This window comes from Oryzias latipes, chromosome 7 (genome assembly GCF_053564925.1).
Source record: "Oryzias latipes strain Hd-rR chromosome 7, Olatipes_Hd-rR_3.1".
Lineage (NCBI taxonomy): Eukaryota > Metazoa > Chordata > Actinopteri > Beloniformes > Adrianichthyidae > Oryzias > Oryzias latipes.
Genome location: NC_136243.1, coordinates 12359557 through 12373770, shown reverse-complemented (window position 1 = coordinate 12373770; position 14214 = coordinate 12359557). Strand labels below are relative to the sequence as shown.

The following is a 14214-nucleotide window of genomic DNA, read 5'->3' as shown; positions in this document are numbered from 1 at the left end:
CTTTTCTTCAGCATTCTTCACTTTTAATCTTTCTTTTCCTATCCACATCTAAAAAGCCTGTTTTGGTTTCAAAACTGTGGAATATTTTCCTTATCATACTTTCTTGCAGGCCGCATTAGGGAGTAGTTAAAGTCTCTTATGGCTGACATAAAGGTCACATCAACATGTAACTTAAGGAACTGACCTCATAGGTCTGAAAGGCCATGGAAGGGGTGTTGGAAAGTGACGTCAGGGGGCATTTTGCTGATTCCAGAGCAGAGGAAACACCTGGGGGAAGCGACATCCCTCCTTTCTGTGCTGGGCCAACACCGTGACATTCGTGTGATGACCTCTGAGTTGACCTCAGCTGCAGTTTAACATTTCTGTCCGGTTAGAAGCTTCCACAGAGTGACAAGGACTGGTCCCTGATCTGCACAGAAGCTGCTCCAGCTGCTGTTTTTCTGCGAACATCTCAAACTCTTAGACAGAAAAAAAAAAGAAAAAAGGTTACGTGCTTCACGCGTCTGGTATGTCTTTTTAGTGCTTGCAAGGCGGCATGTTTAAACCACAAAAAATGTTGGGAAAACTCCCAGCCCAGTCCCACTACGACATAAAGCATCAAGCCTGGGTAGGGAGTTGTCACCGGATGGAATTTAAAGCTGTTTTATCAAAAATGTCAGTGTTGAGGTGTAGGATTGGCTGTACGAACACTGCATTCTTCCCAGGCGCTTTGGTGTTCTGCCACGAATAGCACTTTACTGTCTAGAAGTGGGCTTTATTGTCTTCCCCTCCTTCAATGGAACATTGTGCAGGCCGGGTCTCCCAATGCAGGACTCTTCTGCACCCCGTGTGTGTGTGTGCTCACTCTCTCCTTTCCCCGCTCCCACGTGTCTTCATTGACATTTTTCTGCGTTGTAGTCATCTTGGACCACCCTGGGTTAATATAAACCTGCCGCTCAAGCCAGGACCTCTCATACCCCTGACCTCCCTCTGGTGCGTCAGCCTGCCTATGCACAGTTTGCTTCCTTCCCACCCACTCCTACAATACTGTTATGATGTTGCACCCATCCCATACTAAACACCTCAGTTGAAACTGTCCATTCAAACATGTTTCCTTTTGTGATGGTCTGCAGGATGTAGTCCGAGGTCTAACTTGTACGCAGCGCAGTCATTGTAAATATGTCTCTCAAGAAAGGAGAATAACCAACTCATAATATTTGCATCCTCTTCCTGGGATTTTATTTTTTGTTTTATTTTCAGGATCAAAACCAGCTGATCTTAAACCAATTTTTCCCCCAAGCTTGTCTTTAAAAATCCCTTTTCTGTTTTAAACCTTTTTGTAAATTGCCTTTGGCAGTCGAAATAAAGCTTGTACTAAACCAAGCCATATTTAGCAAAAAACAAGCCTAAAACTTTAAAAGAATAAGGTCACCAACATCCAAACACAACCAACTAAAGGTAAACAGCTGATTAAAGCAGTGGTAAAACCACTAGCTTGAAGAGGAAGTATTTCCAATCTATTGACTTCCCAGATCCCTTTTCCGACTTTTCTGGAGAAGAACATCTGGGGCATTGCAGATGTTAAGGTGCCTATATCATGCTATTTTAAAGCCTTTTAGAGTCATTTATAGTGATATATAGGATAATAAGCCACCTTTGGCACACAAAAAACACATTTTATAACAAAATACGAGTTATTTTTGCTAGTTCCTTTTTACAAGCCAGAAGTAGGACGACTGGATCTCTGTGGCGCCGCCTTTCGCTCCTTGTGGGTGCCGCCCATTTCATGACGTCAACCTACAGCCGACCTCGGCAGCGTGTCTGCATGTCGCCCATGAAAACAAACATCTGAACTTCTGCAAAGATAGATGTGGATATTGTGTGGCCTTACAAAAGCGTTTTAGCCATCTCTGTTAGATTTCAACATAATAGTTCCTAAAAGCTTTTGAGACATTAGAGCTGAAATCCAAATGTGTATCTGGAATGAGGAGTAGAACACGGAACAGATGTCACAGACAAAAAAATTGATGTAAATGGGAAATTATCCCAGAAATTGTTCAGAGTTTTGGATAGATAGATAGATAGATAGATAGATAGATAGATAGATATAAAGCTGCACAGAATGGGCTCAACTGAGTAATAAAGTCCTCTTTTTGTAAAGACTTTCCAAAAAATACTTTAATTAGGATTTTACCTTCTGTTTCTGTTCTGTATTTGACATGAGATGAGCATTGTATGTTTGGTGGGAACAGGTCATAAATTGTTGCAACATCAGTTCTGCTCTGTTCTTGAAATGGATCTGTTGCGGTGGTTTTCACGCCCGCAAACACCGGAATCTGGTTTCCTCCCTGTGCTGATGTCAAAGCTGGAATTTATTGTTTGAGAGATGTCCAGTACAAATTCACAGCACACCCACAACAACCTCAAGGTCCTTTTAAGGGCTCACTAAACAGATGTCCATCCATATTTCTAGGCTAATTTCCCATTTACATCAATCTTTTTGTCTGACATCTGTTCCGTGTTTTACTCCTCATTCCAGATACAGATTTGGATTTAAGCTCTGATGTCTCAAAAGCTTTTAGGAGCTATTATGTTGAAATCTATTCAAATCAACTTCTCAATAACTAAAAATAAAACTTGTGGTTTTCTGCCTCATGTAAAACCATCATGTTGTCTACGACAATTCATGCATGGTTGCTGACATTCATAAAAAGTTCAGTCAGGATAGCAATTGGGAAAAAGTAGTAGTACTTTAAAGTAAATATTAATCCAACAGTTGTCGTATGTCAGTTAATCTAAATTAATTGTATAAAGCTGTTTCATTTTCTGATCTAGATAATTATCTTATTTTGGAGTGTGATATGACAGAATCAAACGGACTTCCAGAAAAGATAAAATGTTCTTTAAAACCTGTTTGCTCCATTACTAAGATGGCAGCTTTATGGTCAGAGAAGAAATTCCTAAAACATGCTCAGACCCCTGAAGGTAAAAGATTGTCTTAAAAAAAGTAAAACTACAAACCATGATAATCATGTTTGCATGAATGTAACCAAATTTTCTGAAGAAAAATTATCAAAATGTGTGATACAGTCAGACCAGTGTTTTTCAACCTTTTCAAAGCCAAGATCCTATTTTTTCTTTGATAACAACCAAAAAAAACAAAATATAAAAAAAGTGAAACTCCATAGTTAGAATTATCAAAGTGTCTTGAATAAAAATCTAATAATCACAATTAAAAAAGTCATGTTTCTACCTTCTGGGCCTGTTTGGATGAACTCAGAGCTGATGGCTCTGAATGTTTTGTAGACCAATTACCGGTAGGTGAAACTGAAAAACACAACATACTGGATGAGCTCTCACAGCACACTAGTGTACCACAGCACACAGACTGAAAAACACTGATATAGACACCAGATTCAGTTCTAATATTCATCAGCATCACATCTATATTTTCTGATATTAAATCCTGGCTTTTCTTGCATCCTGGAGCTGTGCAGCGGAAAGTGACTCTGTCCATGAAGAAGATAAATGATGCTTTTCCTTTGGTACAGAAAGAAAAAGCATCTTTTATGAGAAATGATTGCAGAATGTGTTTGACTTATTTTTAAAGTGTAAATTGTTCCGTGTTGGTCATTTATGTTTTATCATTATTATACATTTATTATATAATGAAGACAATCTGGCCTTATTAAACTAATCTGGACTGAATTGGATTGCAAGGATAGAATCTATTATTTTACTATCTTAATTGTGATTTGTATGGCTTAATCAGGATGTTGTTTTTCTGTAAAGAAATTTTGACAACTTTGGACATAAATCATGCTACTGAAATAAACTTGCCTCTCCTTGACTTCTGATTTGGAATATTTGTAATTATTGATTTAAGCTAATCATAAATAATGAAACCGGTTTCATGTTCAATTGAAAATTCTCTTTTGTTGTGTAGGCCAAATGCTGTGAAATGTGAAAAAAAAAAACAACAGAAGAGACAAGGAGTTCTTACCTGAGTATCATGGTTTGAGGACATTTTCATAAGTATTTGCACCTTTTATTTGATTGTCAAAAACAAAACTGCAGAGTACTAGCTTTGTTTAGGCTGCACTAATCAGTAGTTGAGTACAAGGACCAATAGCCGTTTGGTTAGTTTTGTATAAACTAGTTCTTCTTACTAAAAGGAAAAAAAATGACAGCTTTACACAACCGACTTGTTGGTCTTTATTTAGACCTTTTGCAGAGCTAACCATGGAGTGGTGTCTGGGATGGTTCATACTCATCAAGGTGCATCTTCTGTGTCCGTTAATGAAGTATCAAGACCGGCACTCCTTTCCATCGGGAGTTTCCTACTTTCCCAAGATGCACAGCAGCTGCTGCTTCCATATGTGCTCTAATTATTTTGTGAATGAACAGATTGAGGCTTATACACAAGGCCAACATTGATTGTCCTTGTAGTAGTTTGTCTCGAATATGTGCTGTGTTCTTCAAAACAATCAGTTGTCCAAATTGCGTAACTATGTTAAGTTGGTCTTTTCCAACTTTTATTTTGAAATCTCCTCTGCTACAGTGTCTCTTTCACTTTATGAGGCTGTGGGACAGTTGTTCATGGGAAAAAATTTGGAAACAAGGTCATAAAAGGATCAAACTTGGGGCTACAGGACAAAAAAAATGGGCTGTTGTCCTGCAGCCAAACGTGAACAGACCTCTTAACACAAATAAATCAGCCTTTAAACGGACAAAACGTTAAAATTTGTTTTTAGGGCTTAAAGCGTGGAAGGTAATATTTTCCAAAATGTCTAAGTAGTTTTTTTAGTTGACTAGTACAACACCAATAAACATGCTGACATTGAACTTTCTTGAGGTTTTCACCTTCAAAGAATCAGAGAACAATGCCTTGGCATGATAAGAACAAGCTTAGCGTCAGAAGTTGTATTTGATTTAAACATTTCTACCTTTCCATTTGTTTTTCTTTTCTAGTGGAGCACGTGTAAAGAAAATGTGAATCACTCGCTACTAATAAATAAGAGTGTTCATCTGTGTGGGGATTGACTGCATGGATGCTTTGTGAACAGCCGGTAGGTGGACAGCACCAAAACGAATGGCCCCTGCCATGGGAGGATTTGAAAACATACTGTTCAAGGTCCAGAGAGTTACTAACAGACAGATTTCAGAGGGCATAGAAACCTGAAAATGTGATGCTCTGTTTCAGGAGAGTTTTCAAAGAAACCAGGCCTTCTTTCATGGAGACAGGCCAGTAATTTGAGTCAGGAGGGTCAGCTTAGTCATCATGAGAATCAGGGAAAGTAGGGAAGGCCTTCAAATCCAAAGAACTGAGGTGAACGTGGTGTTCCTCTGAAATATAATGACCCTTCCTTTTTTGTTCATGGCTAAAAAGAAAAGCTATTAAATGGATGCTTACTCCTGTCACCATTTTAACATATCGTATATGTTTTTTATCCTTAAAGTGTTTTTGTAATAGAAAACAAAATTATTAGGCTAGTTTTTTTTAAAAGAAATTAAATGTTTCTAAAAGGGTTTTATCAAAATCCTATCGCGATTATGCTGGAAAAGCTATTGACATTTTTTCTTTGCTTGCTTTGAAGCATTTTGTTTTCACTTTTAGCGCCTGTGGTTTTGCTTGCTATCTTGGGTAACTTGTCCAGCCACGAGTTCCTGGTTCCCTCAGGATTTCTGTGCTGTGGTCTGTGGTGTCCAGACAAACACCTTCATGTAAACTCGTGAGCAGCTTGCATCTGGACCAGCAGACTCTCAGAAGATGCGGAAGACGTTGAGCAGGATGCAAAAAGACCAAGGTTTACTCTAAACAAGTTCAAAATTGTCATTTGATGAAGAGCATTTGGCAAACCAGTGGATCTTTCTTTAAAAATTAAAGAGCATAACCAGAAAGGCTGATTTTAGAGACTTGCCATAGCCATTGGCCTTTATCTCTTACATTCTTTTCTACTAATGGTATTAAGGGGGCATTGAAGTAACGTTTTTGTCTGATAAATGCCCAAACTGCTGATTTTAGACCATAAAATGTACTAAAGATCCTGTAACTTTTCAAAAATGGAAATTGCTTCTTGTGTATGAATTCTAGTTGTGCTTTCTGGCCTGGAATTGATACTCTGTGGTACATTCAAAAATGTGTCCAAATGTTTTATATTGGCTTTGGTCATATTAAAGGTCGTCTCCAACCGTTAAGGCACACTTAAAACCCTTTTATTTACTCAAAAATTGACAGTTTATAGTCTGGTGCATTTTGTATGTAAATTCTGGTTGTGTTTACTGATCTTAAATTGATTTTCTGTGGTAGACAACAACAGAAATCTGTCAAAATGTTTTAGTATAACTTTGGTCAACTATTAAGTGGCACCACTTGATGGATTGTTGGAGCATTATGGGTACTGTAGACAGGAGCCTGGCAGAGTGATGCGTACTACAACATAATGAACTGAAATAGGGAGAGTATTATTATGTATTTTACAACTGAAGAATGATGATAGTTATTTTCAGTAGAGTTGGATTTATCTGCAGTGTTGAGCAACCAATTCCTTTGGGTATCCTAGTGAGATTAGACCCTGCCACACCAGAATGATCATTTAATGATTGTTTTTCTTGGTTCTCATGGTAGTTTCGCCCCAGAGCTCTGATGCTTGTCAGAGCACAAAAATATTCACACCTGTTTAGTGTTCCATAGGGAACTACGGTACTTTAGATGTGTCAACCCAATAAACAATGGGTTTACCAGGTTAAATGATAAACATACAATGTGTTAATGCAATGGATGTTTGGCGACGTTTTAATCTGAAAATGTTTTTTTTTTTATGCACCGAAGATTGTTACTTAAAAAAGACTGCTAAATTATTTAACATTATTTTTCTGTGCTGTTCCTCTCCATGGAGTCTGGATAGTCATTAGAAGTCAAACTTGTGCATTATTAGGGGTGGGTATTTTGATTGGTCTTAGGGATAGGCGATCTATTGGTGCTAGTATCGGTATTGGCCAATATTTGCATAATTTGAGTTTATCAGTGATGGTCCGATATTAAAAAAATCTACTGATATTCTTCTGACTGTTCTGAGAAACAGTTTATTTTTTAAATGTACACTTATTCCTAATAGATTGAGAAGCTTATGTTTACAGTCATAGTCAGTAATTGGCTGTTTTCATGTAAATGTTATTTTTGATAGGGATACATGTTGTTCCTAATGGATCCCTGGCGATGGGGAGCTTATCATTGACAGTTATGTCCAAGAGTCAAGAAATGGTCTGAATGCTTACAGATATGAAAGTTTTGAAGTGATACTTGTTCCTATGAGATCCATTTCTGTACGTTAAAAAGGCCAAGTACAATGTGATTGTCCAGTATCCAGTAAATCTAAACTTTGTGTTACTGTAGACACTTAAGAATTGGTATAGGCAAATATCGGCAATCGGCCACAGTTGCAGGGGAAATATCTGTTATAGGTATCGACCGTAAAAAATTATATCGGCCCATCCCTAATTGGCCTCACTCATTGGTTTTAATTTGGGACATCTTCGAGGTTGGCGGAGTAAACTCTGGTCAGTGTGTCCCTCCCACTTCAGACGTCATTTCCACCAGTCAGAATCCAGTAGGAGAGATTATCCGATCCGTGTAAATATGTGTATGATCAAGGTGCTGTACCATCAGAAAAAAAGTTACCGCAGATGTTCAAACCTGTGCTTGTTTTAAAATAAACATATTTCTTTCAAAACAGTTAAAATCATCTGTAGGAGCAGCATATCTACCTGTTATTATAAAAAGAAGTTGCAGGAGCTTTACATTTTATTTTCCAAAGAGGGCTGCAGTTGCCGGATGAGAATACGGACTGCGTTTTTTTCTTAACTCACCAATGAGTTCATTGTTTATTGCTCATCAGCCATTTACCGCTCTCTGTGAATGTAGTCATCTATCTTGAAACTGGAGGGCAGACAGCTTCTACTCACGATGACAGAGATCAGACTATAGACCTCACACACAATATCCTGAGGTGGTCTCGGCACTGCATCCACTGAATGAATGAATGAATTGAGAGGTGGGTGGGCTGCCTGTCTGTAAGGGTGGATAAATGTTCTTGTGGAGTAGCTGGTTGTCAGCTGTTCGACCACACACACACGTATTTGGCACAGTAAGTCATGGGTTGGGTATGACTCGACATGAGTTTTTTGGCTTGTGTAGTCCTATGTAGATGTTCATGCTGGGATGGGGAGCACGCATACAGTTCACACAGCTGAAATGCTGCTTTTCACTGCAGCCAAATTCCAAGGCGTCCAGGTCTCTGTAATCAGAATATAAATTAGAAACTGTTATGGCAGCACACTTTTTTTTTAGAGTTATTGGTGTGGATGTGCATTGTCAACCAGGGTTTAAAGCACCACCACTCTGCGATGGTCTGAAGTTAAAATGAACTTCCTAGGACAAAATTATGGATTGGAATACAGTGTAGCTGTTATGAGGAAATGCCAGCTTGAGCTTATGAAGTAATTGTCAAGGTTTTAAAATCCTGTTAGCAAGTCTATTACTGCAGCCGTTTGAACTCCCTCAGCACATTAAATGCATTAGGATTGGGTAACTACAGATTAGTGCAGCTTCAATTTAGGCATTTTCAATGATGTAAGATAAATAGAACTCCATCTGATTGGGTACAAATGTCGATTTGATATCTACAAATGGGTTCCTTTTATAGAAACATGAGACATTTTACAATCACCTGTTAGCTTCAACCTGAACGTCTCTGTTACTGGGCTCCTTAATGTGAAGGGTTGTTTTTTCCCAGCTTTGACATTATAAGTTCATTTAAGGTTTGAATTCTTTCAAGGTTTTTCCATATTAGTCCTTGCTATTTTAAAACTTTTACGACAACAATGCACGCCCTTTGAACAACCATAAGTCTTCGACTGTTTACCCAATTAGCATACATCCAACGGATTCTGATGCAAAGAAAAGCAGCTTTGCTCTGATATGCAAAACTTTATTGCATAAGCACTTTAAGTGTTGAAAGTCACCACAAAGCAGTCTTTTTATGCTTCCAAATCCACTGAAATTATTTTAGTTGTGTAACATTGGTGCTAAAGCTCTGGTTTCAGAGTGAAGGACCGCCACCCGTCTGTCGGTCATCTATGAGTTGTAGGGTTTCTAGACTTGAGCCTATACCTGCTATCACAGAGAGAATTCAGTGTACAAAACGGATAGGTCGCCAGTTTATTGTGGGGCTCTCACGCACAGACAGAGAAACACACTTTTAAGGGCTTAGTTCTGGTTGTAGTCATTTTTAAGATGGAAGACCCCAAAAACCTTAATTTTCAGACTATAGAGCCTATTAATTGACAAAATAGTCACTAAACATACAGATAATGTTATTTGACAACACTACCTGAGTGCCTACAGGGGCCAAGAGGCACTAAGCATTTGGTCAGAGGGGCTGATTGAAAGATTCCTTGTGAATTGTGTTTGCCCCTTTTATCTGCAATAATTAGCTTTTAAAGAGTGCAACACAGAAAATAAATCAAACTTTATTCACATGGATAACTCTCAACCTTGTTCGGTTTTAACATAAAATACAAAACAATACTCTCCCTTTTTCAGTTCATTATGTTCAAGCACAGTCCATCTCACTTTTCCAGCCAGGCTCTTGACTACATCTCCCATAATGCTCCAGCAATCCCTTAAGGAGTGCAGATATGTTTACCAAAGTCGTACTAAAACATTTGGACAGATTTTTGAGCGCCATGTACTACAGAAATTTGGTTCCAGGTCAGTAAACAAACCACCAGAATGCATACATAAGACACATCGGCAAATCTGCAAGCCACTAGACCATCCGGGCCCCTTTTTTAAGTGCCGGTACTTAAAAAATGTGTTTTTGTTGTGGGTGTCAGTTGGTCAGCCAAATCATCAAAAATGGAAGCAGCAAGATGGAGACTGTCTACAGAAGCGAACTTTAGATACAGTAAGATCACAATTTATGTGATCTTACTGTATCACAATTTATGTGATCTTACTTTTATTCAATTCAAAACTTTAGACATTTTGATTTTTCTTGTTGTTGGGGCCAAAAACACATCATAGTTCAGTGTCTTTTTGTTGGAGAACAATGGGAGGATGTCAGCTGTACTTACTGCTGTTGTCAGAACTAGCAGTCAAGATAGGCTTTTTACTTGAAATAAAGAGATTTCTCGGTTTATTTGTCCATAGAGCCCAAACTTTATATATTGAACCATCATCTGCACATGGCTGAGGAAAGCTCTGTTTTAAAGGGAGTACAAAGAGTAACCTCTCCCACTCACTCACCCTGCAGACATGCTGCAATTAGGAAACTCAAGCAATCAATATTTTCCCAAAATGCTGCTGTTTCACCAGACAGGAAGTAGCTTTATCACAATGGGGCCCTCCGACGATATACAGAGCTGACTCCATCCTCTTGGCCTTGTATCATCTCCACCCTGTGGTGTGTTTCCCTAAAGATGAGATTAAAGATGGCCATCAAAGCAAGACAGAGCAAACAAAGGTGCTGACTGCTGAGGTTCACTTGACGCTCGCATCACGTCTGCTCTCCAGCTGGTCCCATTTTTAGACTCTGGCACTTATGCCGCAGTCTGCGGCAGCTGATTCGCTCCTCACAACAGGCCACCGTCTGGGCGTTTAGGCAGAATGCCTCAGCTTTGGGTTTGGGTTTGGTTGTGTTTTAGGGGTCACTACCTGGATTCAGTGTTGGCCCTCTTCTCAGCACCGCCCTGCCAGAACACCAGATTGCTCTCAATGCCCTTTGAAAAATAACCCCAAGGGGCATTGGTGCCAGCTGCGTCCCTGACATCTGCTTCTCTTACAGCATTCACTCAAGGGCGAGATGTTCTTGGTTACATTTAGAATTTCTCTTTCCATTTCCCATTCTTACCATTTCTTCCGGAGTTTATACGAATTTTGCACAGAACTGTTTCTCATGAGCCCAGTTGGATCTTGGTATTGGTCGTAAATTAGCCTCAGATACCAATTTAGCAAAGTTACTTTGCTTAATTTTACTGATAGCCAAGGTCTGATGTTACATACCAAAAAAAGACATCAATGTGGTCAAAATGTTTAGCGGCTCAGAGACTTGGGGAGGCTATGTGTCAGCCTTTCCTTTTCTCCAGCCTGTCTGGATTTCCAGTCTAGGTCATCACAGTTTCTGTTTGCATCGTGTTGTCAGTCTGCAACTGAACTGCTTCTTTTTTAGTTGAGTCAAAGAACTGACAAATCAGTTCCACTTCAGGAGTTTTTCAGTTTGTTGTTTCGTCTCCCGATCCTTCATCCCCGCCACGTTTGTTTGGCGTCAGCGTTGTCCAAGCCGATCTTTGAGCGGGGCGCTGATGTGCTGTAGTTTAACAGCCTCCAGACAGGGGTTTAACCGCTGTCACACAAACTGTGTTGTGACTCGTGTCGTTGCCTCTCCGCTGCTTGTGGTGCAAATAAGGGTCAACTTAGAAGCGCGATAGGGAACTCCTAACCCACTTAGGAGAAAGTTGCCATGGCTACAAGCCCAAAGCAACATATGCATCCGGCAGAGGAGCCTCATGTAGCAGGAGAGGGGGCAGTAGAGGATACAGCTTGAAGCTGTCCCGGGAGCCAGAGTGAGCACATCTGCAACAGCTGGATGGGTGAAGCCCAGTTCTGTACAGAGAAAAAAGTCCTGAAACTCATAGAAAAGACTTATTGTTACACAAGTAGGGTGCATAGTTTTGCAGTCTTTGTTTGCACACATTTTGAGTTGTATACGCTACAAGCTACAATCTGTCAGTATCAATACATTCTTTTTTCTTAGGTTGTTAAAAGAAAACAAATGCTTGGGTCCAGCAAATTGTGGATGTGAAGCAAAGCTGAAAATGTTTTGGAATCTTTCCAAACCGACAGAGTTGTCACAAAAGCCAGAGTCCCAGAACTGCCTCCCCCCACCACTGAATGAGAATTTACTCCATTTCTTTATTTTTCTGGTTAACTGAAACTCTGACAGTTGTTTGAAACTTGAACTGAATATTGAAACTATCTAAAATCTAGTTGAGTTATTTGACCAAAAAAGGTATTTTGATTATAGATATAATAACTAAAAGACCTTTTCTGATAAAACACGTGTTTTTGGTGTTTTTAACATGTTTATTGTGGCATTTCTCTATTGATGGAGGACATGTATAAAGCAAATAAACCTTAAAATAGCCTTTCTGAGTATTTCTTTATTCAAATCTTGGTTGAAATTGGTATATTAAGTAAAATAGATAAAAATTAGATGATTTTTTGTTTTTTTTGCTACACTTTTTTTTGTAGAAGCTCTTTTTTTAAAGCTATACTAAAAAAATCCTTATAAACACTTGCTAGACTGCAGCATTTTTGAGGGACGAGGAAGGAAACCCACAACGACAACAATTGAAACCACTTTCCTCACTCCCTAACTATAACAACATTGTTCAGAGCTTTACAAAATTATTCTACAATTGATTTGATATGGTTTTTTATTATTCAGGCCATTCAGTCTGTATTTCTTCAGGACACACACTTCCTGTCTGGAGTTGTATTCCCACCTCTATTGCTCTCTACGTTATTTCTAAAGGATATGCAGGAAGGGGGGCTATAAGGAGAAGACGTGCCAGCATTCATCACTGAAATCTGGCCAAGCTTTCTAATCCACCAAGGCCAGAGAGGAAGCAAAGAGCTCCAAGTTGCATGTCCTGCCAGCGCTGGCCGATATACGCCACAAACGCTTTCATCACCCCAGCATTCACTCAAATGAAAAGTGTGAGAAAGGAAAGAAAAAGTGGAAGGACTTCATGTTCTTTGAAAAGCCTAAGTTGGATTAGAAAGCACTTCAATTGATCAGAATTACAAATCAGACATTAATGTTTAATTTAAGGGAATATTTGTCATTTTGGTAATTAATAAATCAAAGACCGTATAGTTTATTTACGTAAAACTTCAATACTGTTGATTGTAAAATTTGTTTGATACAATACAATCTTTAAAACGTCACAAAATTAAAAATACTTTCAAATAGAAAATAAAGTGGTTTGAATGGTATATATTAGCGTAATAGTTAGTTGTGCTAATTCTAATGCTAGATTGGGGGAATGTGAAGGAAGGGAAGGTTGAAAATCAAACTCTGACCTAGTTTTTGATTGTAATGCTCTTTATTTGTAAGATGCGTTGGATAAAAATGCCTCGGGAAGGGCTAAGTATGAAAGGAAAGTATAAGGCTAGAAGTTTTATGTAGTGTTTTACAAGAAGCAGCAATGAGGTGAAAGGAAGACAAAAAGAAAGAGAAACAAACTGTTTTTATAGTTTTAACATTTTATGACAAAATGTGAGGTTTTTACATCAAATTTAGCTAAAAATTATTTGAAGCCTTGAAGCTTCGTTTCAGCAGAGAACAGCAACACAGGACACCTGGTGGCCAACATAAGCCATTGCAGCCTTTCAAGAGCGTAGCTAACATAATTTAAAACCCACAGTCTCAAAAGTCTAACAATGATTTGATTTAATTAAATGACATATTTTAATAGCATATATACATCTAAAGTAAATAGCAGGCCTGTTATGACATCATATTTAGAACACAAAGTCCAAGTTCAAACGTAGAAGGGATTATTTCCTGTAGGATTTTGGACAGCAAATGTAAAGTCTGAAGTGGGAGGGGCACATTAGCAAGAGCTTCCTCCAACTAACTTTCTAAAAACTTCAAAACGGGCTGGACAAAGTCATAAATGATTTGCCTTCTTTTGTTTTTCAGGGCAAACATTGATGAAGTGGAGACGGAGGTCGTGGAAATAGAGGCTAAACTAGACAAGGTAAGAAACTTCGGAGAAATGTCACACTTAGCCTATGAAATAAAATAAAGTTCTTTGTTTTTTGTATAATTGTGAATTTCTAATTATTCATTCATTCGTTCATTATATATCAAATAGATTGGGCAGGGGAAATGAATTTGGAAAGAATTACTGTTTATTTTTTGTTGTTATTATTTATTTAATTTTTTGTGTTGATATGATGATGTAGAAGAGCAGACATTGTTGGGTCATTTATTTCTGTCTGACTCTTGCTGGTAATAGTTTTATTTTGAAACATCTTGTATGCAAAGTTAAAGCCACAAGTCACAACTGCCCTTAAGGGTGGATACGGGCTGTCTATATGGGACAAAGTCATAGACCGCCGCGAAAGTCCAGAGAGCGAAATTGTTCATGCACATTTTCTACAGA

General features: G+C 38.6%; 1 protein-coding gene across 7 annotated transcripts in view; it reads left to right on the top strand.

Moving 5' to 3' along the window:
* acap3a (ArfGAP with coiled-coil, ankyrin repeat and PH domains 3a) overlaps positions 1-14214 on the top strand; it is a 79626-nt gene that overhangs the window by 16510 nt on the left and 48902 nt on the right. For all 7 annotated transcript variants that reach the window (XM_078949812.1, XM_078949811.1, XM_078949810.1 and 4 more), the window contains exon 2: positions 13749-13806. Coding sequence is in view for 4 of the 7 variants with exons in the window: in XM_078949809.1 (XP_078805935.1) it covers positions 13749-13806 (58 nt within the window). In the remaining 3 variants the exon portion in view is untranslated. The remainder of the gene's footprint in view (positions 1-13748; positions 13807-14214) is intronic.